General features: G+C 53.5%; 1 protein-coding gene across 3 annotated transcripts in view; it reads left to right on the top strand.

Annotated features, from left to right (window-relative positions):
- GRHL3 (grainyhead like transcription factor 3) overlaps nucleotides 1–22,850 on the top strand; it is a 32,865-nt gene that overhangs the window by 7,634 nt on the left and 2,381 nt on the right. Inside the window, exons 1-15 of one of the 3 annotated variants that reach the window (XM_084785128.1) lie at nucleotides 4,700–4,775; nucleotides 4,909–5,095; nucleotides 7,378–7,439; nucleotides 9,020–9,365; nucleotides 9,634–9,707; nucleotides 10,680–10,833; nucleotides 11,006–11,117; nucleotides 12,145–12,239; nucleotides 13,845–14,003; nucleotides 14,872–14,950; nucleotides 15,068–15,204; nucleotides 16,706–16,740; nucleotides 17,784–17,872; nucleotides 18,657–18,742; nucleotides 20,181–20,245. In XM_084785128.1, coding sequence (XP_084641254.1) covers nucleotides 5,030–5,095; nucleotides 7,378–7,439; nucleotides 9,020–9,365; nucleotides 9,634–9,707; nucleotides 10,680–10,833; nucleotides 11,006–11,117; nucleotides 12,145–12,239; nucleotides 13,845–14,003; nucleotides 14,872–14,950; nucleotides 15,068–15,204; nucleotides 16,706–16,740; nucleotides 17,784–17,872; nucleotides 18,657–18,742; nucleotides 20,181–20,245 — 1,559 coding nt within the window. In that variant the 5' untranslated portion in view covers nucleotides 4,700–4,775; nucleotides 4,909–5,029. Of the gene's footprint in view, nucleotides 1–4,699; nucleotides 4,776–4,908; nucleotides 5,096–7,377; nucleotides 7,440–9,019; nucleotides 9,366–9,633; nucleotides 9,708–10,679; nucleotides 10,834–11,005; nucleotides 11,118–12,144; nucleotides 12,240–13,844; nucleotides 14,004–14,871; nucleotides 14,951–15,067; nucleotides 15,205–16,705; nucleotides 16,741–17,783; nucleotides 17,873–18,656; nucleotides 18,743–20,180; nucleotides 20,246–22,850 lie in introns of those variants that run through there. The other 2 variants (XM_084785126.1, XM_084785127.1) reach the window with 2 other exon arrangements.

The following is a 22,850-nucleotide window of genomic DNA, read 5'->3' as shown; positions in this document are numbered from 1 at the left end:
GAGGATGATGATGATGATGATGATGATGATGATGATGACGACGACCACAACGATGGTCTATTTACAGTGCCATTATAGTTGGCAGGCTCCTAAGCACATTTCTTATGGTAATGCATGTAATTCTCCTAATGACCCAGGAGAGATTAACTCTCTGCTGTAAGGCAGCCACCCCTGGTGGCTGATAATACTGTGTTCTCATTAATATTCTTCCCAGCACTTATCGCGAACTAAAATTAACTCACCTGCATGTTTATGGTCTGTCTGCTCCAATTAGGCAGAAAGTTCCATGGGAGTCAAGCCTTATCTGCTTTGGACTTGGCCAATTTCCCAGGGCCTGAAAGAGCCCTTGACTGAGCACATGGGAAACAGGCAATAGATCCATTTAGCAGATGGGAAAATCAGCCGAGAAGCTCAAGAACACACAGCTCCCCAACTCGCAGGCTATGTTATTTTTTCCCATGGTGCACTGGGCTCTCTGTGCTGTGCCCTGATAGAGATCTGAGGTCATCACAAATATGGCCCAAGGACAAGTCCTTTCCCCGACTAGCTGTCCCACTCTCCTCCCATGTTTTGATGTTTGATGGCGCAGGAGTACCGTCTTAGACAGGGACACCAACTGAGTCTGGGCAGGATCTAGGGAAGGTGACCTCGTAGGACAGATACCACCTAGTTTTCCCTTTGTTCTGAGCTGTCACTCATGAATAGGGCTAATTCCTTCTTGGAAGCCCCTTCCCATGGAGCCTGCCTCACCCACTGGGCCCTCAGCCCTTGTAGTCTTTCAAAGAACACAGAACCCAGTTCCTGATTTCAGGATTTGGCACAGAACTCTGCTGACCTCATGCAGAGTCAAGACTTCCAGGAAGCCAAATGCTTAGCCTTTAAGCATGAGGCCAACTGGTGGCACAGGTGGGCATGGGGTAAGCCCAGCGCGGTGGCACACGTCTATATAATCCCAGTACTCTGGGAGGCTGAGGCAGGTGGATCTCCATGACTTTGAGGCCAGCCTGGTCTACAAAGTGAGTCCAGGACAGCCAGGGCTACATAGAGAAACCCTGTCTGGGGGGGTGGGGGTGGGGGAAAGGTGGGGTAGGGGGCTGGGAGGATGGGCACGAGGACTTCTGGGCCCTTAGCTCCTGCTCAGAAATCCTTCCTAGCACTGTCACAGCTGCTTATGCCTCCAGCTTGTGTGGGTGGGAAATTCCTCGGCGCCTTGTGGAGAACTGGTTCAGTGTATTCCAGAGGAAGGAAATTTCCAGACTAGGAACAGCATCCAGAAAGGAGGTAACCGGGGGACTAAGAGCTGATACTTGGAGACCAAGAGGTCAGAGTTCAAGTGGAGCCAACAGCACTTCTGGGCTGGGCGGTTTGAGTCTCAGTTTCCCCTTCTGTAAAAGGGGATGGTGCTGTCTGTATCTCAGGGCTATCGCGTGTGACAGATGAGGATGCCACCCAGAAGCAGTTGGCACAGTGTCTGCCTGTGGCAGTTGCTTAAGATACCTACTTGTTTGTTGAGGAATCAGACTTGGGGATCCAGAAGGAAGCATTGGAGACCCTTGTACCCCAAAGCCACCTTCTCTCATCTAAAAGTTCTTGCGTGTGACTCTATCGTCTTTTAAATTTTATTTTACAAGAAGGGCCAGAAAATGGATAGCCCTACAAAACTGAGACTGGCCATTTCTTAGTCAGTAGACCATGAGCAGAAGTCCAGATGTGTGCATGACCAGGACTGGTAACACAGCAGAGCCAGCGTCCAGCTCTGAGCCAGTCTTGAACATTGGTGTGGTATGCATACATTAGGTGCTTCTTAAGTGCCGACAGGGCGTGTATGCACTAAGCATTTGTTATGTGCCAGGCAGAGCTCTAAGCATTTTTCTCAAGTGTGAATCAAAGTACGTAGGCTGCATAATCCTTCTTTTATAATCTTTATTCATAAATACACTGTGAGCCCCCGGGAGAACTTGCTGACCAGCAGGGGGAACAAGAAAGGTGGGGTGCCCCAGACAGGCCCTGCTTTTCCCATGCTGCCTTCTTTAGGGAGTGCCCGATAGCCCAGGGCCTGGCAGGGGTGGGGGCTTGTTCAGTCAGTTCCTCTAACCCCAGGCTCAGGGGCAGTGAGGAGGGGCCTCTTCTCACCTCTCTGACTTGAGGCCTCTTGATTTATAGCTACAGAAACTCGGGTGTGCCTCGCTCTTTATGCTCCTGCAGCAGGAAGGTTTCTGTCATTGCTCTTTCCTGTGTGACAGTTCTTTCTGCCTCTCTCTCATAGCCCAATGAGATGGCACGCAGTATGAAATGGCTGACACCATGCTGGATGGGAACCGCAGACGAACCGTCCCCGTAGTGCCCGCTGCCTGGGCCCAGCTTGGCTGACGATTCCACTGTGAGTGGAGGCCGTACCTGAGCCTCAGGCAGCAAGGACTACAATCCCTGCAAATGGCTACCAGAGATCCTCACCCACCAACTGGTCTGACACAGTGCCTGTGACTCCGGCACCAGGGTAGCCTCGTGCTCTGTAAAGGCTTGTGTTAGAACAGTGCAGGATGGGGTGGCTAGCGGAATGCACACGGCTTGGGAGCCAGATGAGCCTGGTGGAATACTGGCTCTGCGTGTAGCTCAGTTAGTAGGGCACTTGCCTTCCATGCACAGAGCCTGGGGTTCAATCCCCAGCCCTGCATAAACCAGGTGTGGTGGTGCACGCCTGCAATCCCAGCACTTAGGAGGTGACTAAAGGATTAGAATTAAAGGTCATCTCCAGCTACCTAGTGAGAGTAAGGCCAACCTGGGCTACACGGAGCCCTCTCTAAATAATAATAATCCTGGTTGGGTGGTTGACTGGCTGGCTGATCATAAGCGTTGTATAGTGAGGCAAGGTCATCCCTTGGTAGTGTCTTGTAAGGGGGGAGAGCTGACTAGGGACAAACCAGATGCTGAGTTTTGCGGGCATCGGGTGCTGTTCCTGTGACCCTAGCATGGTGAGTCCTTCTAGACAGGGGAGTTTCAGGACACCAGCAGAACAGGAAATGTCCTACTGTGTCTTTGAGCTGGGCAGCCATCCTCTTGTTTGCCACTTCTTCCACATGCCCCGTGTTCTCAAATAATCACGAGACTTGGCAGGGGCCTGTGGATGTGCGTTCTCAACCTTTCTGCGAGTGTGGTCCCAGGCTAGCAGTCGTCAGCCAAGATGCTGGTAGATCTTCCACGCTCTCAGCTACTCCAGACGGAGAGAATCAGAAAGTCTTGGGCTGGACATGTAGCTCAGCTAGTAGAGTAATAACACTATGGCTGGCCCAGCCCAGCAGGACGGCGGGATGGCTCAGCGTGGCAGAGCCCTGAGTTCTCTCCTCAACAACACATGGACTGGGCGTGGTGGCACACAGCTGTAACCCCAACAGCACTTGGGGGGGTTCAGACAGGAAGGTTAGACACTGAAGGTCACCCTTAGATACATAAGTTTGAGGCCAGCCTGGGCCTGTGTGAGACCCTTTCTCAAAACAAGAGTCTCTTGGGGTGGACCCAGCAGGCGCTATTTAACCGCCAAGCGGCATCTCCCTGGCGTGTGAGAGTTTGAGGCCACGCCAGTACTGGGACCCTGGGAAGCTCTGCTCTCTGTTGTTTCCTCCACAAATAAAACCAGCAGCTGTGCCTTAAGGGGACAGCGCACAGACTACACTCAGGCTCAGTGCCCAAAACATGGCCAGGGCACAGCAAAGACAAGATAGCATTGTCTTCTGTTTTTGAAACAGGGTCTCACTCGGTAGCCCAGGCCGGTCTAGAATTGCAATCCTCCTGCCTTGGCTTCCTGAGTACTGAGTGTGGGTTTGCATACACACACACACACACACACACACACACACACACACACACACACGTCCCCTGCTAGATGTCAATTTTGCAATGTCATTGTTTGGCTCCACCCCTTTCTTTGAGCCATACATACAGCTTGTCCACAGCCTACAGTGTCTTGTATTTATCTCGACACAGTTGCCAGCTTCCCCTGCCTCTCTGCCTGGTCACTCAGGGACCTCCAGCACACCACTTGCCAGGACCAGGCTCTGCCCACTGGCTCCCTCTCTCTCTGGTGTCCCGTCCTTCTCTGTGTGTGGTTTTTCTCCCTCAACGTGATAATCTGCAGGCCTCCGTGCCTTTCGTGGTCCCGGGACAACCTCGGTAGGCACGCTGCATTACTGGAGGGTGTTGCCATGACTCCCTGTGAGCAGCAAGTGCGGAGGCAGCTCTCTATGGAAGGTTCTCAGAGGCCTTCCGAGGTTGGCTGACACTGTGGTCCTCGTGTGTCAATGATGTGGGGGTCAGACCCCAGATCCACAGCGCCCGTGTGACAGCGCTTGGCGCTGGTCTGCACCTGAGGCTCACTGCTCCCCGTTGCTTCTGGAGGCAAAGGAAGGAGTCTCCTATTTTTAGGGCTGGCACCTCTGAACTCCTGGCTCCTGGCAGTGGCAGGAACTGTGTCTTGGGGACCTTCCTCTGAGCCTAAAAGAGATACTTGTGTGTACGTGTGTGTGTGTGTGTGTGTGTGTGTGCGCGCGCGCGCGCGTGTTTGCACACATGCATGCATGCGGAGGCTAAATGACAGCCTATCTGTCGTCCCTCACATGGTCTCTAACCTGCTCCTTTTTTTTTTCTTTTTTTCTTTTTTCCTTTTTTTTTTTTTTTTTTTTTTTTTTCTTTTTTGAGTCTGCTACCTTTCTGGAACTCACCATCTAGACCGCCCACTAGTGATGCCCAAGGACTTTCTTGTCTCTGCTTCTGCTGGGACTGTAAGAATACCACTGGCTTTTTAAATTTTTATTATTTTTTTAACCTGGGGACCAAACTTAATTCTTCATATTTGTGTGGCAAGTACTTTTACCAATTCTCTGTTCCCAAGTGACCCTCCTTATCTGCCTGCAGTTTCAGGTCGGTGCGGCTGCTAAAGAATGACCCTGTGAGCTTCCAGAAGTTTCCCTACACTAATGAGGATGAGGCCTGGAAGACATACCTGGAGAACCCTTTGACAGCTGCCACCAAAGCCATGATGAGAGTCAACGGGGATGATGACAGTGTTGCGGCCCTGAGCTTTCTCTATGACTACTATATGGTAGGCTTTGCCACCTCAGGCCATGGACATGTCCGCTAAGTGTGTCTCTGCGGTCAGGCCTTGGCGCATGCTGTTTACATTTTCCTGACTCACCCCTACTCTCCCAGCCCAAATGTCCCCTCATTTGTGTCATGGTGTGGGGAGCGGGGAGACCCTCCTGGGTCTCCGTTCTGTATCACCAAATCCTTCCATACTCCCCACCATCTCTCCCCTTCAAAACGCTGTGCGCACACATTTCCATCCCCCTGCAAGCCAGCTCCTGGAGAGTGGCTACGCATCATGACCATTGCTGATGTCATGATCCAGCATGACCCAGCATGACCCAGCAGCCCACACGACCCACCACCTGGTGTGCAGCACATAGTGGCTGAATAGATTCCTGGCTTGGCCAAGCACACTTTATCACAGCCATCCCAGGCCAGCCATCCTTTCTGCCCTGTCCTTTGGGTCATCCCGGCCTCCCATCATCCCAACTGACTGTTCTAATTCCACCATCTGCAGCAGCCCTCTCCTTCTCCCAATGTCTTCCTGTCCTTCCAGCCTCTGCCACCATGCTATTTTTTTTTCTCTCTCTCTCATTCCTATTTCTGGGCCTTTGGCTCTGGGGACTGCTGGTTTGCAGGCATAGGTGTTGTTGGGCCCTTTCACCTCTGAACCAGTTATCAGTCACAGATATGAACTCATGCCGTACCACTACCACACCACCCCCTCCAGTGCCTGTGCCTACGTCAGACATTGCTAATAGACTGCAGCCCGCATCGTCACAGGAGCATCCATGAGGCCTCAGTGTCTTTGCTAACTCAGAGCTCTGGGCAGCCCTGCATGTTTGAGTATCTGAATCATCACAGAGAGCAATGCTGCCCTGCACTGAGGGACAGCTACAGTAAACCCGCCTGGATCTATTGAGACAACCGGCCCTGAATGTGAACATTCAAAGCCACCTTGTAGGGCTGGAGAGATGGCTCAGAGGTTAAGAGCACTGCCTACTCTTCCAAAGGTTCTGAGTTCAATTCCCAGCAACCGTATGTTGTCTCATAGTCATCTGTAATGTGATCTGGCGCCCTCTTCTGGCATGCAGGTGTTACATGCAGGTAGAGCACTGCATACATAATAAATAAATAAATCTTTAAAAAAAAAAAGCCACCTTGTACAAGGGGTGGAAGGTGGAGCTGTTTGCCCACCCTAATGTGGGGAGGAAGGTGAATTCTCTGCATGACTTCAGAGGCCCAGGGAGGCCAAGGTGTATGGTTCCTGACAGAAAAGGCCCCCCGGGCTGTCTCTGGTCCTCATCCCAGGATAGCCTGGTTCCCCTGGATGCTGTCACCTGCAGGCTGGCAGTGTCTGGATCCTGTCTAGCTCAGGCCGCCAGAAGGGAATTTGAACAGCTACTCCAGCTCAGGGTCATGATGGAAGCCAGAATTCTCCATCCATCTTCGGATCCCAGCTTGGGGTTCACAGGGTTGGGCTGGATTGTAAAATAAAATCCAGCGTATGAGGCCATTTCCAGAGCTGTGCCTCAGCCCCTAGATCTCGCTCTGAGCACGAACAGTTTTGTTCGAAGCTGGTATGAGGTCCAGAGGTGTTTAGTGCTTTGCCCAAGGACACACATCCAATAGGTAGGTGGTAGACCCGGGACAGAAAGCAAGAAATGGACTTGGCGGGGGCAGAGTCTGTCTCTGTAGAAATGGACTTGGGTGGGCGGGGGTAGGGGGTGGGGAGCATCTCTGTAGAAATAGATTTGGAGTCTACACTCCTTGCAACAGAGTCTCTGGCCCTTGGTCTCCTACCTAGGTCATAACGATGGCATTGATAGAAGCTCAGAGCAGCAGGAGAAATTAAATTAGAAAGCACTTCCTGCAAGGCCTCACTTATAGGAAGTGTTCTTTTTAAAAAGAGATGCTGTATGGTTTGGTTTGGTTTGGTTTTAATCTATATAGCTTTAGAATCTCCTTGAAGCAGGCGTTGCAATCCCCTACTCAGCGTTTGAAGAAATCAGGTAAAGGAGGGGTTGCCGTCGTTTATCCAAAGTCACCTCACGCTTCTAAGTGGTAAAGCAAGTCAGCCAGGCCAGTATGATTCCCGCATCACACTCTCAACTAGAAACCGAAGGAAATGCTTTCCACCCTGTGACCTGGGGCTCAGTCTCCGTGGTAGCTAGAACCACTCATCGATTTTCTTCCAAGGATGCCAGGGCCTGGCCCCAGCCCATGGAGGGTGGTGGGTCCTACTAGCCAGGCCCCGGCCGAGAGTCACCCATCATCCCTTCCTTCTTCTCCTCCCAGGGTCCCAAAGAGAAGCGGATACTGTCCTCCAGCACTGGTGGCCGGAATGACCAAGGAAAGAAGTAAGGCTACTCAAGGCCACCTCAGCCTCTTTAGACCCTCACCTGCTCTGCTCTCTCTCGGGGACCCTTGTATGTTGGCTGAACTGCCTGTTGAGCATAAGGGGTGCGGTGCTGGAACCCACAGGACCTCTTGGGACTCCTGAATCTTAACTTCTGTTAAGATCAAAAGAAAGCAGCGTGTACAGTCCAGCCTGGATTCTACCTGTCTTTATCCCTGAGTTCAATAGGGAGGTTTCAGAACAACTGATACCTAGCTGGCGGTGCAGCTCAGTCGGCAGAGTGCTTGTCTACCAAGCACAAGGTCTTAGGTTCGATCCCCAGCACCGCATAAAACCAGACATGCTAGTGCATGCCTTTGTGCCTGTCATCTCAGCATCTGAGAGGTGGAAACGGGAGAATCAGGAGTTCAAGGTCATCCTCAGCTACATAGTGAATTTGAGGCTAGCCTGGGCTACAAGAGACCCCATCTCCAAAAAAAAAAAAAAAAAAAAAAAGCAGAAGAGTTCTGCTAAGTTCAAACAAAGCTGTGCTTAAACATTTATAGACACACACACACACACACACACACACACACACACACACAAACACCAGATCCCAAATGCCCACACCATGTAGGCTGGCATTTACTGCAAACATACTTCAAAGCCTCAGCAGCAGGAAAGCCTTAGAGGTGGCAGCTTTTCTGTCCAGGCTCCACACCTTCCTCCCAGGGGTCACCTGACTCCTGGCATTCTACCCCAGGCTTCTGGCCTCTTCCTGGCACCCACAGTGCCACAGTGTCCTTGCAGAAAGAATAATAGGCTGAGCATGGCCTGGTGAGGACTGGGGGTTGTAAGGGCAGAATCCTACCTTCTTCCTGGACTTCCTCTCTTGTGGGCAATTGGGACCTCACAGCGGCTTCCAGAAAACCTAGATGTCTAAGGTGCCATTGCAGCTCTCCATTGGACCCAGTATGAGCAAGAAGTTGGCCTGGGTACTTGCCTGCACTGCTCGAGTCTGGTTCTGAGTGTATGGGCCTCTCTGAAATGAATTCTACAGTCAGTAGCTTCCAATCACAAGGGCCTGTCTCTTGCAAATCAGTCAGACTCCATAGATGTATATAAAGTAAAGAGTAAGCACTTCCACGCAGCCCTATACCTGGCCCCCTGAACAGTCTGGAGTATATTCTTCTTGGCCTTTTTCCCAGCACATATCCACAGTCTCACAGGTACACAGCCCTACACACACACACACACACACACACACACACACACACACACACACACACGCACTGGGCGGCTCAGTACAGCTGTTTTGAAATAGGGGCATTTGGGGACGAGAGCATTTGCCTCAGAAACAGACAGTTAAACTTTCAGTGTTTTCAGCTGGCTAGTCTGTAGAGCAGGCTGTCCCCTCCACCCAGAGCCTGAGTGAACCTCATTCATGGCTCACCACTCTCCCCTCATGCCTATGGTCAACTGGCCTGCTGCAGAGTCCTGCTTGAAGACTCGTGGGAGGGCCTTGTGCTTACTCAGGATCACCATCAGTCCAGTCTAGAGTACTCATTACTGTCCCCTTCTTTATGTCCCCACCACCACCAGGTATTACCACAGCATGGACTATGAGCCGGATCTTGCCCCCCTTGAGAGCCCCACACACCTCATGAAATTTTTGACAGAGAACGTGTCTGGAAGCCCAGACTACACAGACCAGCTCAAGAAGAACAGCCTGCTAGGCTTGGAGGGGGCTCTACCCACCCCCGGCAAGACCGCAACCCTCCTGCCGGGTCCCAGCAAGCTGGAAGCCGGCTCCATGGACAGCTACCTCTTGCCCACCAGTGACATGTATGACAACGGCTCCCTCAACTCATTATTCGAGAGCATTCATGGGGTTCCACCCACACAGCGCTGGCAGCCAGACAGCACCTTCAAAGATGACCCACAGGAGGTGAGGGCCTGCCCATGAACCCCTCACAAGCACACACACACACACCCCAATATATGTATGCGTTCACGGAAGGCGAGAAGACAGTGAGAAGGTCAGAGCTTTGAGACTGATGGGAGAAAGTTCTAGAACTAACGAAGGGCTGCCATGTGGGGCTGTCCAAGTTATGTGCTGCACAATCTGTGCGGCCACCTGTGCAGCCCCGGGCTGAGCCAGCCCTCTGCAGCCTGAATGTGGTCTTTTAATCTCTCATGGTTGTGTTTTTCTATAGTCGCTGCTCTTCCCTGACATCCTGAAGACCTCCCCGGAGCCCCCGTGTGCAGAGGACTATCCTGGCCTCAAGAGGTAACCTGGTTTCCTAGGACCCTTGGCCATTTGGGCAGGAGGCTGAAGACAGAGCTCCATAGGATCTCTAGAGCATCCACAGCCTGTTCCTGGGCAGTGATGGGGGGGCGCTGCTATAAGCTCAGCACCTTGTTAGAAACACACACTCCTGTAATCTCAGTCCTTGAGAGGCAGAAACAGGAGGATTGCTGTGATTTTGAGATCAATATTGGCTTCATAGTGAGTCTGAGGCCAGCCTGGACTATATATTGAGTTCCAGGCCAGTCTGGGCTACATAGTAAGACCCTTTCTTTCCTTCTTTCTTTCTTTCTTCTTCTCCTTCTCCTCCTCCTTCTTTTTCTTTCTTTCTTTTTTTTTTTTTTTGGTTTTTTTTTTTTTTTTTGGTTTTTTGAGACAGGGTTTCTCTGTTTTGCCTTGGCTGTCCTCGACTCCCTTTGTAGACCAGGCTGGCCTCGAACTTACAAAGATCTGCTTGCCTCTGCCTCCTGAATGCTGGGATTAAAGGAGTGCACCACTACATACTCTTTGTTGTTGTTGTTGTTGTTTGTTTGTTTATTTATTTATTATGTATACAGTGCACATCAGATCACATTATAGATGGTTGTGAGCCACCATGTGGTTGCTGGGAAATGAACTCAGGACCTCTGGAAGAGCAGTCGGTGCTCTTAACCTCTGAGCCATCTTTCCAGCCCCCACTACACACTCTTAACCATCCCAGTATCTCCAAAGAAACTGATGCTCAGTTCTCCTTAGTCCCCCCCCCCCCCATGGCTTTGTCCCCGCTCCAGTTCTCCCTGGTTTTCTTTGGACCTCCCTTACTGAGCTAGAATGTAATTCAACAAAAGCCATTCAATAGACTGTCCCAAGATAGGAGACTGACTTAGGTCATACAGCACAGACCCAGGCCCCTGCCCGGCGCTCTCAGGACACCTCTGCCAGGAGCCTGCCTCACCATCCTCTCGCTCCCCACAGCGACTTCGAATACACCCTGGGCTCCCCAAAAGCCATTCACATCAAAGCGGGCGAGTCCCCCATGGCCTACCTCAACAAGGGACAGTTCTACCCGGTCACTCTGCGCACCCCAGCGGGAGGAAAAGGCCTGGCTCTGTCCTCCAGCAAAGTCAAGGTGAGAGGAGGCAGCTTGCGTGGGGGGGGGGGGGGGGCGGCGCTGGGCAGCATCCACTGGGGAGCACTTGGCAGTTGAGTAGGGGGTGGGGGTAAAGCAGACTGCTGGGCTGGGAGGGAACCTGGTGCCTGGGCCTCCGGACCAGAGCGACATGATTTCCTTGCACTTGCAGAGCGTGGTGATGGTTGTGTTCGATAATGATAAGGTCCCCGTGGAGCAGCTGCGCTTCTGGAGGCACTGGCATTCCCGGCAGCCCACCGCCAAGCAGCGAGTCATCGACGTGGGTGAGAGGGAAGCCCAGGCCTCTCCTCCTGCACCCCGTGTCCCTATCCAACGCCAGATCAAACCCAGTAGGGGCTCAGTGCAGGAGATGGAATCGGCTGATGGGAGCAGCGGCCACTCTTTTCTGTTTTGCTCTGGGATAGTCAGGGCCTGGGGCCCTGGCAGGGTTAGCAAATAGGCCCTGTGATGTTGGCCACCGTGGGGGAACAGTACGGAGCTGAGCTAGAAGGTCAGATGATAGAGTGCTTGCCCAGCATGCAGAAAGCCCTGGGTTGTGTCCCCAGCAGTGCATAAAACTGGCATGGCGGTACAGACTTGTAATTCCTGCACTTGGGAGGCGGAGGCAGGAAGATCCATTTAAGGTCATCTTGACTATGCAGAGTTCAAAGCCAGCTTGGGGCAACACAAGACCCTGTCTAAAAAGTGGGGGAGTGGGGGGATGGTCCCTGGACCACTCTAATCAGCTAAAGACCCAGCTCCAGTTCTGTCTATCCTTTTCTTTCTGCCTTTATGACTTATGTCCCCTCACCTTCCTGTGCCTCAGTTTACCTATCTGTCAAATGGCGGGTGGTCAGCTACCTGGCCGTGTGCAGGTGGGGACTGCTCAAGGACTTGGCTAAGGGGCTGGATGATGGAGCAGTTAGGAGAATGGGCTTAAGACCAGAAAGTGTGCACCTTGCCCTGCCTTTCGCTAGCTGTGTAACCTTGGGCAAGAAACCCAACCTCTCTGAGCTCCACTTTCCTCCTGTGTAAACTGCATAGGGAATTGGGAAGACTCACATATCAGTATTGCATTAGTGACAGCTGCCAGGGTCCCCACTATTACCCCCTTGCTATGTTGTCCTTGCTGCATCACCTAAGAGACCTTCTATGTCACACTCCCTGTGGGGGGAGGGGTAACCTCTGAACCCCCAGTTTTGGGGGTAGGGATGCGTGTGCCTGCCTGGAGTGAGGTGCAGTGCATAGCACCCCTCCCCCACAGTGCCCCAGTCTCTTTCCCGCTGACCCTCTGGTCTCCTACACTTTCAGCCGACTGTAAAGAAAACTTCAACACAGTCCAGCACATCGAGGAGGTAGCCTACAACGCCCTGTCCTTTGTGTGGAATGTCAACGAAGAGGCCAAGGTCAGTGCCGGCTTGGCTTAGGCGCCTGGGAAAGGGTTGAGGGGCCCCAGGGTGGTGGCACCCAGGGAGGTGCTGGCACTCATAAGCATCGGAGGCGCAGGCTCCGTCACTATGTTAAAACTATATCCCAATTGATTGGTCGTAATGGGGGATCCGGGTCAGTTTATCAGCTTAGCCATCTGTAGTCATCAGATAACTGAATAGCTCACAGGAAGGGACTCAAAGCTCCCATGGGGCTCAAAGCTCCCAAGGGGCTTACAGCTCCCGGTAGCTTGCTGACACAGGCTCAGAAGTGACAGAGGAGGACTTGATCCCAGGCGTTAGCTTCTTAGAGGCTGCAGGCTGTAGCAAGCTCCTATTTCCTTGTCTAAGAGATTAGAACAAGGCACAACCATGGAGTCTGTCGAGTGAGAAGCCATGGAGAGGCTTCCTTCATGGCAGCTCATTGGCTTCCTTCGTGGCAGCTTGAACCCCAAGCATTCTCCCCCACCCAGGTGCCCGAGCCCATCACCAGCTGGGCACTTACGGCTTTTCTGTTCAGAGAACTGTGTCGTGAAAAGAGCATCGTCCTTGCCCTCGGGGGCTGGGTGACCCTCTCTCCAGTCTGTCCTCCCACACCCTGAAGAGGCTTACTACTCCTCCACTGAGCCTGGGACCACTCATCCCAAAGGCATCTGTGGCCCCCTGCCTCCCCTGGAGGGACACAGAGATGATACAGAGGCAGGAGCAAGCCCAGCTGGTGTGGTTGTTATTCAAACAGAGCTAGGGGCTAGAGGAGGGGCCTGCCTGTCGTGGGAGGTGGGAGAGTGTCTTGGGAAGGGAGGGGTGGGTTTCGGTGGGGATTTTTCTCACGGCCTTCATACCCCCAGGCCTGGGTCTCCTTACTGGGAGCTGTTTTTAATGTCTCAAGAGACCGAGCCCAGACTGGGGCAGTAGGGTCTAGCCCTGAGACAGGCCTCAGACTGGCACTGAGATAACACAGGCTGTCGGTAGACTTTGTACCAAATCCTCAGCAGAGTCTCCAGCTCCCCTGATTGACAAGAATCAAGGTGAACTCTCCCAGGCTCATAGGGAGGAAGCACGTAGCGTCTGTCCAAGCCGCAAACTGGCAAACTTCCCACTGCAGGTCAGGGGGTCCAGGTCCAGCCAGGCTTATGGACCCCGACTCCCTAGGGGATGGGCAGCAGCAACTGTATCTCTGCTTAGCCTCCATAGCTATAGGATAACAATAACCTGAGTGGACACTGGTCACAAATGGCACTGGACCACCTGAGTCGAAAGTGCTGGGACCCCATGCTGGCTGTAATTGGTCATTAGCATGAAGGGGACTGTGTCACCTTCTGTGTGCCTAAGTCAGCAGGAAAACCATGTCCCTAACTGACTGAGAAATAAACCTTTGGATCTACAGTCCTGAAATGACCCTTAGTGCCCTCCCAGGGTTGGATGCGCTCAGTAAGCCACAAGTGGGGTACCAGCATCCATTCCCATTTGTGAAAGGGAGCGGGGTGGTGATGCTGACCTGCGGAGCCCAGGGTGGCTGAAGGGTTACCTCAGTGAGCACAGATCCGAGTAGGCCACTTATCCGGCTCCCTGCTCTGCCCCCAGGTATTCATCGGTGTCAACTGCCTGAGCACAGACTTCTCCTCGCAGAAGGGGGTGAAGGGTGTCCCCCTGAACTTGCAAATTGACACCTATGACTGTGGAGCAGGCACTGAGCGCCTGGTACACCGCGCCGTCTGCCAGATCAAGATCTTCTGTGACAAGGTGGGGTAGGGGAGAGGACACGCCACCTGCTTCTCTGAAAAGCCTTGTCCCTCTTTGTCATTTCCTCTCCATGCACTGGACCTTTATTTATTTTTTAATTTTTGGTTTTTGTTGTTGTTGTTGTTGTTGTTGTTGTTTCAAGACAGGGTCTCTCTGTGTAGCCTTGGCTGTCCTGGACTCACTTTGTAGACCGGGCTGGCCTCGGACTCACAGTCATCCGCCTGCCTCTGCCTCCCGAGTGCTGGGATTAAAGGCATGCGCCACCACCAACCAGCTACTGGACCCTTATTTAATACCTGTCTCCATATCTATATTTCTGCCCCTTTTGCAGGTGTCCTTAAGTCCGGCTCTGTGATTCCTTTTTCTCCTCATTCCTGCTTATCTCGCTCTCTCTCACTTCCTCCCTCCCTCCTTCCTCTCTCTCTCTCTCTCTCTCTCTCTCTCTCTGTCTCTTTCTCTGTCTCTGTCTCTGTCTCTGTCTGTCTCTGTCTGTCCGTCTCTGTCTCTCTGTCTCTGTCTCTCTGTCTCTCTCTTTCTCTCTCTTTCTCTCTGTCTCTGTCTCTCTGTCTCTGTCTGTCTGTCTCTCTCTGTCTCTCTGTCTCTGTCTGTCTCTGTCTGTCTGTCTTTCTGTCTCTCTCTCTCTCTCTCTCTCTCTCTCTCTCTCTCTCTCTCTCACTCTCAAGATCTGAGCTGACTTCAGGGAGGCCGGACCCTATGCTGGTACCTTCCCATTTCCCTGCTTTGGCTTGGCCGGTGGTTAAGCCACACAGCCCACAGTTGTAGACTTGGCTAGCCCCTCCTCTGGCCCCTGGTGAGCACTTGGCTAGCCCCTCCTCTGGCCCCTGGTGAGCACCGCTTCTCTTTGCAGGGAGCGGAGAGGAAGATGCGTGATGACGAGCGGAAGCAGTTTCGAAGGAAGGTCAAGTGCCCAGACTCCAGCAACAACGGTCAGTGGACAGTAGACAGGGCGCCAGCTGGGGCGGACCAAAGGGAAGAAGGGCAGAGAAGGTGGTCAGGGGGTGCTGTGGAAGGGACCTCGAGGCTCAGTGGCTTCTTTTCCCCAGTAGGCACCAAGGGCTGCCTGCTGTCAGGTTTCAGGGGCAATGAGACCACATACCTGCGGCCCGAAGCTGACCTGGAGACCCAGCCTGTGCTGTTCATCCCCAACCTGCACTTCTCCAGCCTACAGCGCCCTGGAGGGGTGAGAGCATGGCAGGAGGGAGAGGGGGGCGGAGGTGGCCCCTGGACCCAGGAAGGGCCTGACTAACCACACTACTGGGGGCTTTACTTGCCACCACCATGATAGGCCCATTAGAATGTTTTCTGGTCCTGCTGTTTAAAAGCAAAAAACAAACATACAAACCTGCTTCTGTTGAGCCACGGGGGGTGGGGGAGGGGGGCGGTGGGGGGGTCTGGAGTGACCAATGACAGTGTGGATACATAGCCTCAGGGACCTGTTATGAGGAAAAAAAAAAAGAAATGGACTCTCTATCCATCAAACTTTCTAATTTGGAAGATGTCACCTGGAGCCACATCGGGGCTGAGTGGCTGGACCAGAGCAGAGACATTATGAAAACTAAGCAACTCTACGCACCTTGATCCTTTAGGGGACTCCCATGAGTCAACACTGCTGAGTCCAAGGGTCAGGATGGAGGGATACTCCTAGAACCACATAGCCAGAATTTGGACCAACTCTGAAGCCTTGATCAAAATCCAGATGCCCCTGGCCACTGGCTGCTCTGCCTGCCCAGCAAGGGGGCCATCACTGAGCACGTGCAGTCAGGAGGCCCTAGGCCTGAATTAGCTCTTTTATCTCCCTCTTGCGTGCCCATCCTTTGAAGGAAACCAATCTGTCTCCTTTGCCAGATGAGGCCAAGAGCCGGCCTCAGTCCTGTTTGCTTCCGTGTCCCTCAGCTGGCCACTTCCTTCCCTTGAAGGCCCGGCTCCCATGGCTCCTCAGGAGCCTTTGAAGATTGGGTCATGGTGCCTGATAAGCACCTGGTGTCTGCATGGAGAGGCAAATGACAGAGCGCTGGCTACAGCCGCCAGCACAAAGTAGCTCGGACACACCCATAAGTGTAGCCTCTTCTGGAAGCAGCCTGGTGGCCACTGCCTCAGCCCTTCTCACATAGTTCCATGTGTAGCCTGAGGCCCCAGGAAGGAGGAGGCCCACTTAGGACTAGTGGGGGGCAGCTGGGCGGGCAGCTGTTCTGTGGGAGACCAGTGTCTGTACATAGCGGGGGGAAGGGTTGGCCCTGGGGAAAGGACCAGAGTGTTGCGTGGCCCTGAGCATCTTTTGCCCTCTCGGGGCTTGGGTGATCACCACACAGGCCCTCCCAGGTCAAGCCCACTCAACAAAGCCGTAGCAGTAGCATCAGGCATGCCGTGTGCTTGTAGACATTGTTTCAGCTCCATCGTCCCATTATCACCTGTCCTCAGCTTCAGGACCAATAGCTGCAGCTCCCTGCCCCTGGCCTTGCTAGAAGCAGGCTAGCTCAGCAGGTCGTTGTTCTGTTGTGGCTCTGAGACCCCAGCTCAGCGGGCCTCGTGACTTAAGACCCCAATTCACTCTCTCGGTGTAGGACAGGGAAAGGCTCTAACGTGGTGCCCACCCCCCTCCCGTCCCAGGCTGCTGTGTTTTTTGTTTTGTTTTGTTTTTTCTTCCTATGCCTCACCAGAAATGTCTATTCTCTCTGCTGCAGGTCGCGCCCTCGGCAGGACACAGCAGCTCTGACAGGTACAGGCAAAGCAGCCAGGGCTCCTGTCCTTATTCAGTCCCTGTACCCTTCACACTGCGTCCTGTCTTTCCCCTGCTGCTGCTAGGAGCCAGGCCTGGGTCCTCCCTTCCCACTGAAACCGCCTGGGTTTTTATGGGCTTGCCTTACATGGAGAGTTAGCAAATCTCTGGCAAGATACCTGCTTGTAAAAAATAAAGACCAAAAAAAAAAGCCTCTGAGATGGGGATCCACACTCAGGGAGAACAAAGCAAAACCATACTGGACACCCCTCTCCCCAACACATCACCTCCAGAGGCAACAGTCACCCCGCCCTTCCCTCTGTCAGCAGCTGTGTGTCAGAGAGTGGGGCTGAAGGGCAGGGCAGCATGAGCGAGCATGTGGCTGTAACTGGCTTGGCTTTGCACACGAGCCATCTGCTGAAAGCTGTTTCTACCCTATAAACAGCCTATGTTTTATATAGGGATTTTGCTCCAAATTCTCTCTCTCTCTCTCTCTCTCTCTCTCTCTCTCTCTCTCTCTCTCTCTCTCTCTCTCACCACCGTATCCCAGCTCTGGCAGGTCAGACAGGCAGAGCCATGGCTATCCGCTAATGAGGATACCAGGGCTCAGAGAGGTGATACAGCGTATTCACATTTATCCAGCCATTGAGTAGTACAGACGGGACCCAAACCAAAGCCGACTGATCTCACTCCAGATTACACAGTCCCCACTCCTCCCATGACTCTACCCCTCCCTGGCTTGCTTCTTCTGGAAGAAACAATGTGGGTGGTGCTAATAGTCCACTTTGATTAAGGCCATGTGTGTCCCATGTCACCTCCTGTAGCATCCCAGCTCTCTCCATGTCCTGCTTCTCAAACGCATCCTTTAAGGTTAAGGGACCCAGCCTAGTATGCTGCCAGCATGTGGCAGGGCTGGCGTCTGGCCCAGCTCCACCTGCACCCAGCCTTTACCCCTTTCCTAATACTTTGTTATCCCTTCCTGGGGCTTCTGTGCCCCTGGAGGGGCAGCTATCCTCACCAGCCCCTCTCTGCTGCCCTCGCAGGCTGCCCCTGAAGCGTACCTGCTCACCCTTCGCTGAGGAGTTTGAGCCTCTTCCCTCCAAACAGGCCAAGGAAGACGACCTTCAGAGAGGTAGGCTGAGTCCTTGGGGTCCCCTCAGAGCTCTCCAAAAGCCCCCACCTCAGAGCCTTTCTAGAATACCCACTCACCCACCCACCCACCCACACCATGAGGCCTTCCTTGATCCCCACCCAAGGCCTGAGTCACTCCTTGGAGTATGTTTAGGCTGTGATTTGGGGGTGGCTGAGAACACCCCAGGGCTTAGACAGATGGCCACAGACATGGAGGACATCTGTGGCTTTGACCCTGTTTGGACATGGCTATCCCAGGGCAGCTAGCACCAGGGACAAGCCTGTTGGGCTGGGGGAGCCCACAGTTTTCTAAGTAGATAAGAATTGGGTGGGCTTCCATGTCTGGTTGTCCTCCTTTGACATCCTTAAGTCTGTGACTTGAGGGGGGAGGGCACAGAAGCCCCTAGCGGCTTCGAGAACCTCAAGGAAGAGGTCCCCTAGTAGCCAAAATCAAAGGGCCCCCGGCAAGTCAGGGACCAAGCTTAGCAACGCACTTGCGGTTGCCAGCCACCGTCCCTGATTTCCAGAAGTAGCTCCGAAGTAGGGGTCAAGGACCCCAACTTACATACAAAGTAAGGCTCAACAGTGTTGAAATGAGCTTTTCAAGATCACTGACTGCCAGGTCGTTAAGGCCAGAGGCAAGAGTCAAACCCCTCAAAGTCAGGGTAGTCTCGAAAGTACTGGATGCAAGCTCATCCTTACATTTAGGTCGCACCCTTTAAGACCTCTCTCCATGCCATGAGATCCTCCCACACTCAGTGGCCTCCCTTGCCCTTGGTTTCCAGTTCTGTTGTACGTGAGGAGAGAGACGGAGGAGGTGTTTGATGCTCTCATGTTGAAGACCCCAGACCTGAAGGGGCTGAGAAATGCGGTAAGGCGGCCTCTTTTCCCACAGGAGGGCTCTGAGGGGGGGTCTACTTTTCCCCCACCCTGCAGGGGGCCAGGGCCCTGCTACGGGGTGCCCCTCACGGTCTTATCACCCTGTCAGAACTGTACTCCACCCTGAGAGTCACACACACCATAAATCCTCCTTAATCAGATGGTGGCTGTCTGACAGCCCAGGGCTTTTGTTGGCTTTGCAAACCTGTTTCTATTTTAATGGGAATGAAAACCCCCACTCACAGAAAAGCCAGGCCCAGCGAGGCTCATTTTTCCTTCCCAGGGGGGGCCTCATTCCTCCTGCTTACAGGACTTTGGGGTGGCTGAGGGCGGGACTCTATCTGGGCAAAGAGACCTTACCCAACCCCCAGCCACCCAAGAACAGGCAGAACAACACAGCCCGTTGAGGGCATGTATTGTCATCTCTGGCCACCAAGGTCACCAGGGCCTTGGACTTGAAGGTGAAATCTCTTAAGACAGCCCAGCACCCGTAGTTGGGGGACCCTTAGCAGCTTTGATGGGCCACTTAATGGAGACCCATACACCCAGCATTTTTTTTTTTCTGTCTGCCATCCATGACTGCCTGCTTCCTTCCTCCCTTTCTCTACTGGGCACTGTTTAGAATCGCCTCACTTGGGAGGCCAGGGACTTGCCAAGGGTGGCACAAGTGCCCGTCCAGCCCAAGCTTCCTGCCCTGTGGGCTGTCCTGCTCTGTAACATGTTGTCGGCATACTTGGCATCAGCCCCAGGAAGTTGGGCTCACAAAAAGTCATTAATGTCACTTGACTACAGATAGAATCTTGGAGCTAAGCAGCAACGTACAGGATTAGCTTCATCCGCATCCATCTTGACTTCCTGTTTCCAGGGGAGTAGCGCTTGCCACTTACCCAGATAGGCCCCCCCCACCGCCCCCCCCTACCTCTGTCCCAATTTGTTCCCCAGGTCTTCCATAGACAGACTTGAGATCTTCTCCTTGGCAACTTCCAGCTACACTGCCATTGAAATAAAATCTAGGGACATTTTCTAGTTTGGAGGGATCTCTGGCCAGAATACCAAGGACACTGAACCCAACCCTCTTTCTGAAATGCCCAGAGGACCAGCCACCCCTAGTGTCCCAAACCTGGCCTTAACTGCAGCTTCAAACCCTCCCAGTGCCACTTAGGCAGCAGCGGCATTTGACTGAGCTCTGACAGCTGGCTGGACCTAATCCTTTCAGAGTCGCCGTATGTATATCCATCCCTACTGGCACACGCATTTCTCAAAGGTGAAACTAAGAGACACAAGGGAAACAGGATCATTGAAATTCTCTTCATTTCCTCACAGTGTCGATATATATTACTTTTATAGCCACCAAGTAAAAGGCAGGGCCATAAAGTATGTACAAATCCAGTTATGGCCACAGGCTGAGAAACCCTTCCATTTCCTTCCAGATCTCTGAGAAGTATGGGCTCCCAGAAGAGAACATTTGCAAAGTCTACAAGAAATGCAAGCGAGGGTGAGTGCGGCTTCAGCCCTCCAGGCTGTAGGCTCCTCGGAACTACCAGGGCTGCGCTTGGCTTTGGTGGAGTTGCCCAGGGCATGCTCAGCGGGAGGGTGGGGGGGTGAGTCCCTCAGTCAGGCCAAGGCCTTGGTCACCTCTCTACCCTGCAGGGAGGGGAGGTACCAGGGGCTTCTCACAAGTGGCCCTCCTAGCATAGGAAGGGAGCGAGGGGTTCACTCACCAGAAGACCCAAGCTCAAGTCCCCAAACCACTAGGGAACAAAGCCCCTTCCCTACGCTTATATTTTTGGTTGTGAGCCTGGCCTTTAATGGCTGAGCCATCTCTCCGGCCCTCTGTTCTCACTCTTAACGCTGCTCGTTGTAGCAACCCCCGTTCGCTTGGCTCGCATGTGTCAGACATCAGACTAAGCTTATCTTGTTAAACCCTCCTGGGCACACTGGCAGGCAGATAACATGACCCACATTTTTACATGCAGGGAAACTGAGACTCCCCTGCCCCCCCCCCCCCAGCTATCCCTGAGATGATAAGCAAGGGGCTGGAGGAGTGAACAAAGGCTCAGAGAGGCGAGAAGGCCCAGGAAAGCGACACCCAGGCGGAGCGTGGCCGGACAGGGGCAGCTGCCAGGTTAAGGGTTGAGTTGAAGAGCCCAGTTTTAAAAGCGTCAAGGTTAGGGGTTGGGGATTTAGCTCAGTGGTAGAGCACTTGCCTAGCAAGCCCAAGGCCCTGGGTTCGGTTCTCAGCTCTGGTGGGAAAAAAAAAAAGCGCCAAAGTTCTCTTCCACCTCCAGGCTGGAGCAGGCAGGAAAGAAGCAGACCATACCCTCCAGCACCTGCCAGGCCTCCAGCTGTTGCACCTAGAACACAGCTGGACCCCATTAGACAGTGTAACTCCAGCCGCACCTGCACAGGACCCTGTGCGTGGTCTGTGCGCTCTCCCATTGAGAAGGTCTTACACAATGAAGCCCACCCCTCCCCCAGGCCTGGCTTTCCTCACCATATCCTACTCTACGGCTCCCAGCTAGCCTCCTGGGCAGAAGGCTGGAGTGTGAAAAAGGACTTACGTGCTTTGGGTTGCATGAGACCCTAGAGGGTTTGGTCTGTGTGTGGGGTCTCCCCTCCTCCCACCACCCCACCACCCCCCATCCCCCACCTCCCACCAAGTTTCGGTTTCATACAGAGGTTCACACACTGTCTGGAGCAGAAATCTGCTTCTTGTCTGCTTTGCCCAGACAAGCCCGGCCCCACTTCTCCCCTAGCGCCACGCCCACGTGCCCTGCTTTCTTGCCCCTCCTGTGCTGGGGCTCCCCTGCAAATCCTACCCCAGGCCAGGCTGAGGGGGCCAGCGATAGCCTCTGTGTATGATTGGAAGCTGATGAGCTGACCAGAGCACACCTCTGGCTCCTGGCTCTTTGGCCAGAGGCCTACCCGCCAAGGCAGGAAGCTGCAGAAACGATACCGGCAATGACTTCCGTCATGGAAGCTCTTCCCTCGGGCTAGATGCTGTCCTCAGTAATGGGTGCCAAGCATCACCTCACCAGCCTTTGAGCTTGGTAGGATCTTCTCTGTTCCTTCGGACAAAGAGGCCGAGGTTCAAAGCCAGTGGTCCTGAGTTAGGGACTGGCGAAAAAGAGTGCCAGTGGCCTAAAGTGCACCCCTCCACACAGTTTGATCTCAGCCCCCACCCCACCCCGCCCCGCCTTGTTTCTCTGACCACTTGGAAATATGCAAATAAAATATGCGGCCAAGCCAGATGCTTTCTCTGCACTATAGACCAAAGCATCATCCATGCCGGCCCCCCCCCCCCGGCCCCCGTGACCCCTATGGCTATGAAAATCTCAGGCCAAAGATGCTCCATGAGATCTGAAAGAGTGTATTTCCAAATTTGAATAAATACATGTCCACACCAGAGAAAGGTGGACATTCTAATCCAAACACTAGTTTATTCTCACAAACTCTCCCCAAAGTCCTCAGGACCAAGGTAGATAAAATCAATTTTACAAGCCTCCTGGAGTGCTTGGAAGATTAGCCAATACACTGTTTTTGCTGGCAGCGGGCCAGGGGTTTAACTCCATGCAGGCAGAAGAGGTTGGAAGCTAGGAAGTGACAAAATAGCTCTTGACAAGCCCCTGCTCCTGGCTCGGGACCTAGTTGTCACTGCCCACAATTCACACCGATGCCCTGGAGGCACTGGTGCGTGGCCCTGTACCCAGAAGCTGACTGATGCCACCACGTTGGGAAACAGACAACCCAACCCTGAAGTTGCCAGAGCGAGCCTCCCCAACCCCTACCCTCCCCCACACCCCCACACCCCTGCATCCAGCCCTGCTCCCTGGCTTGTCTCCAGCCCCCAAGACAAAGATCACCTGGGAATGCAGGGTCCTGCTGGCCAGCCCCCAGCCTCTGGGAGCCCCAAGCTCCAGCCTTTTCCCCCAAAATAAGCCGCTGCCAGCTGGTGCTGGCAGAGACGGCAGGGTGTGGGCCGTGGGCTTCTTCAGTTTCACTGCTGTCTCTACCGCTCCTCCCTGAGTCCTCAGCAAGGCAGCCGTCTACAGAGCTCATGCCCAAACACGGATTTTGGCTTCCTTCCGTCTTCCACTTCC

The sequence above is a fragment of the Acomys minous genome (genome assembly GCF_964271855.1).
Source record: "Acomys minous genome assembly, chromosome: 6".
Taxonomy (NCBI): domain Eukaryota; kingdom Metazoa; phylum Chordata; class Mammalia; order Rodentia; family Muridae; genus Acomys; species Acomys minous.
This window is presented reverse-complemented; position numbering and strand designations above follow the sequence as displayed.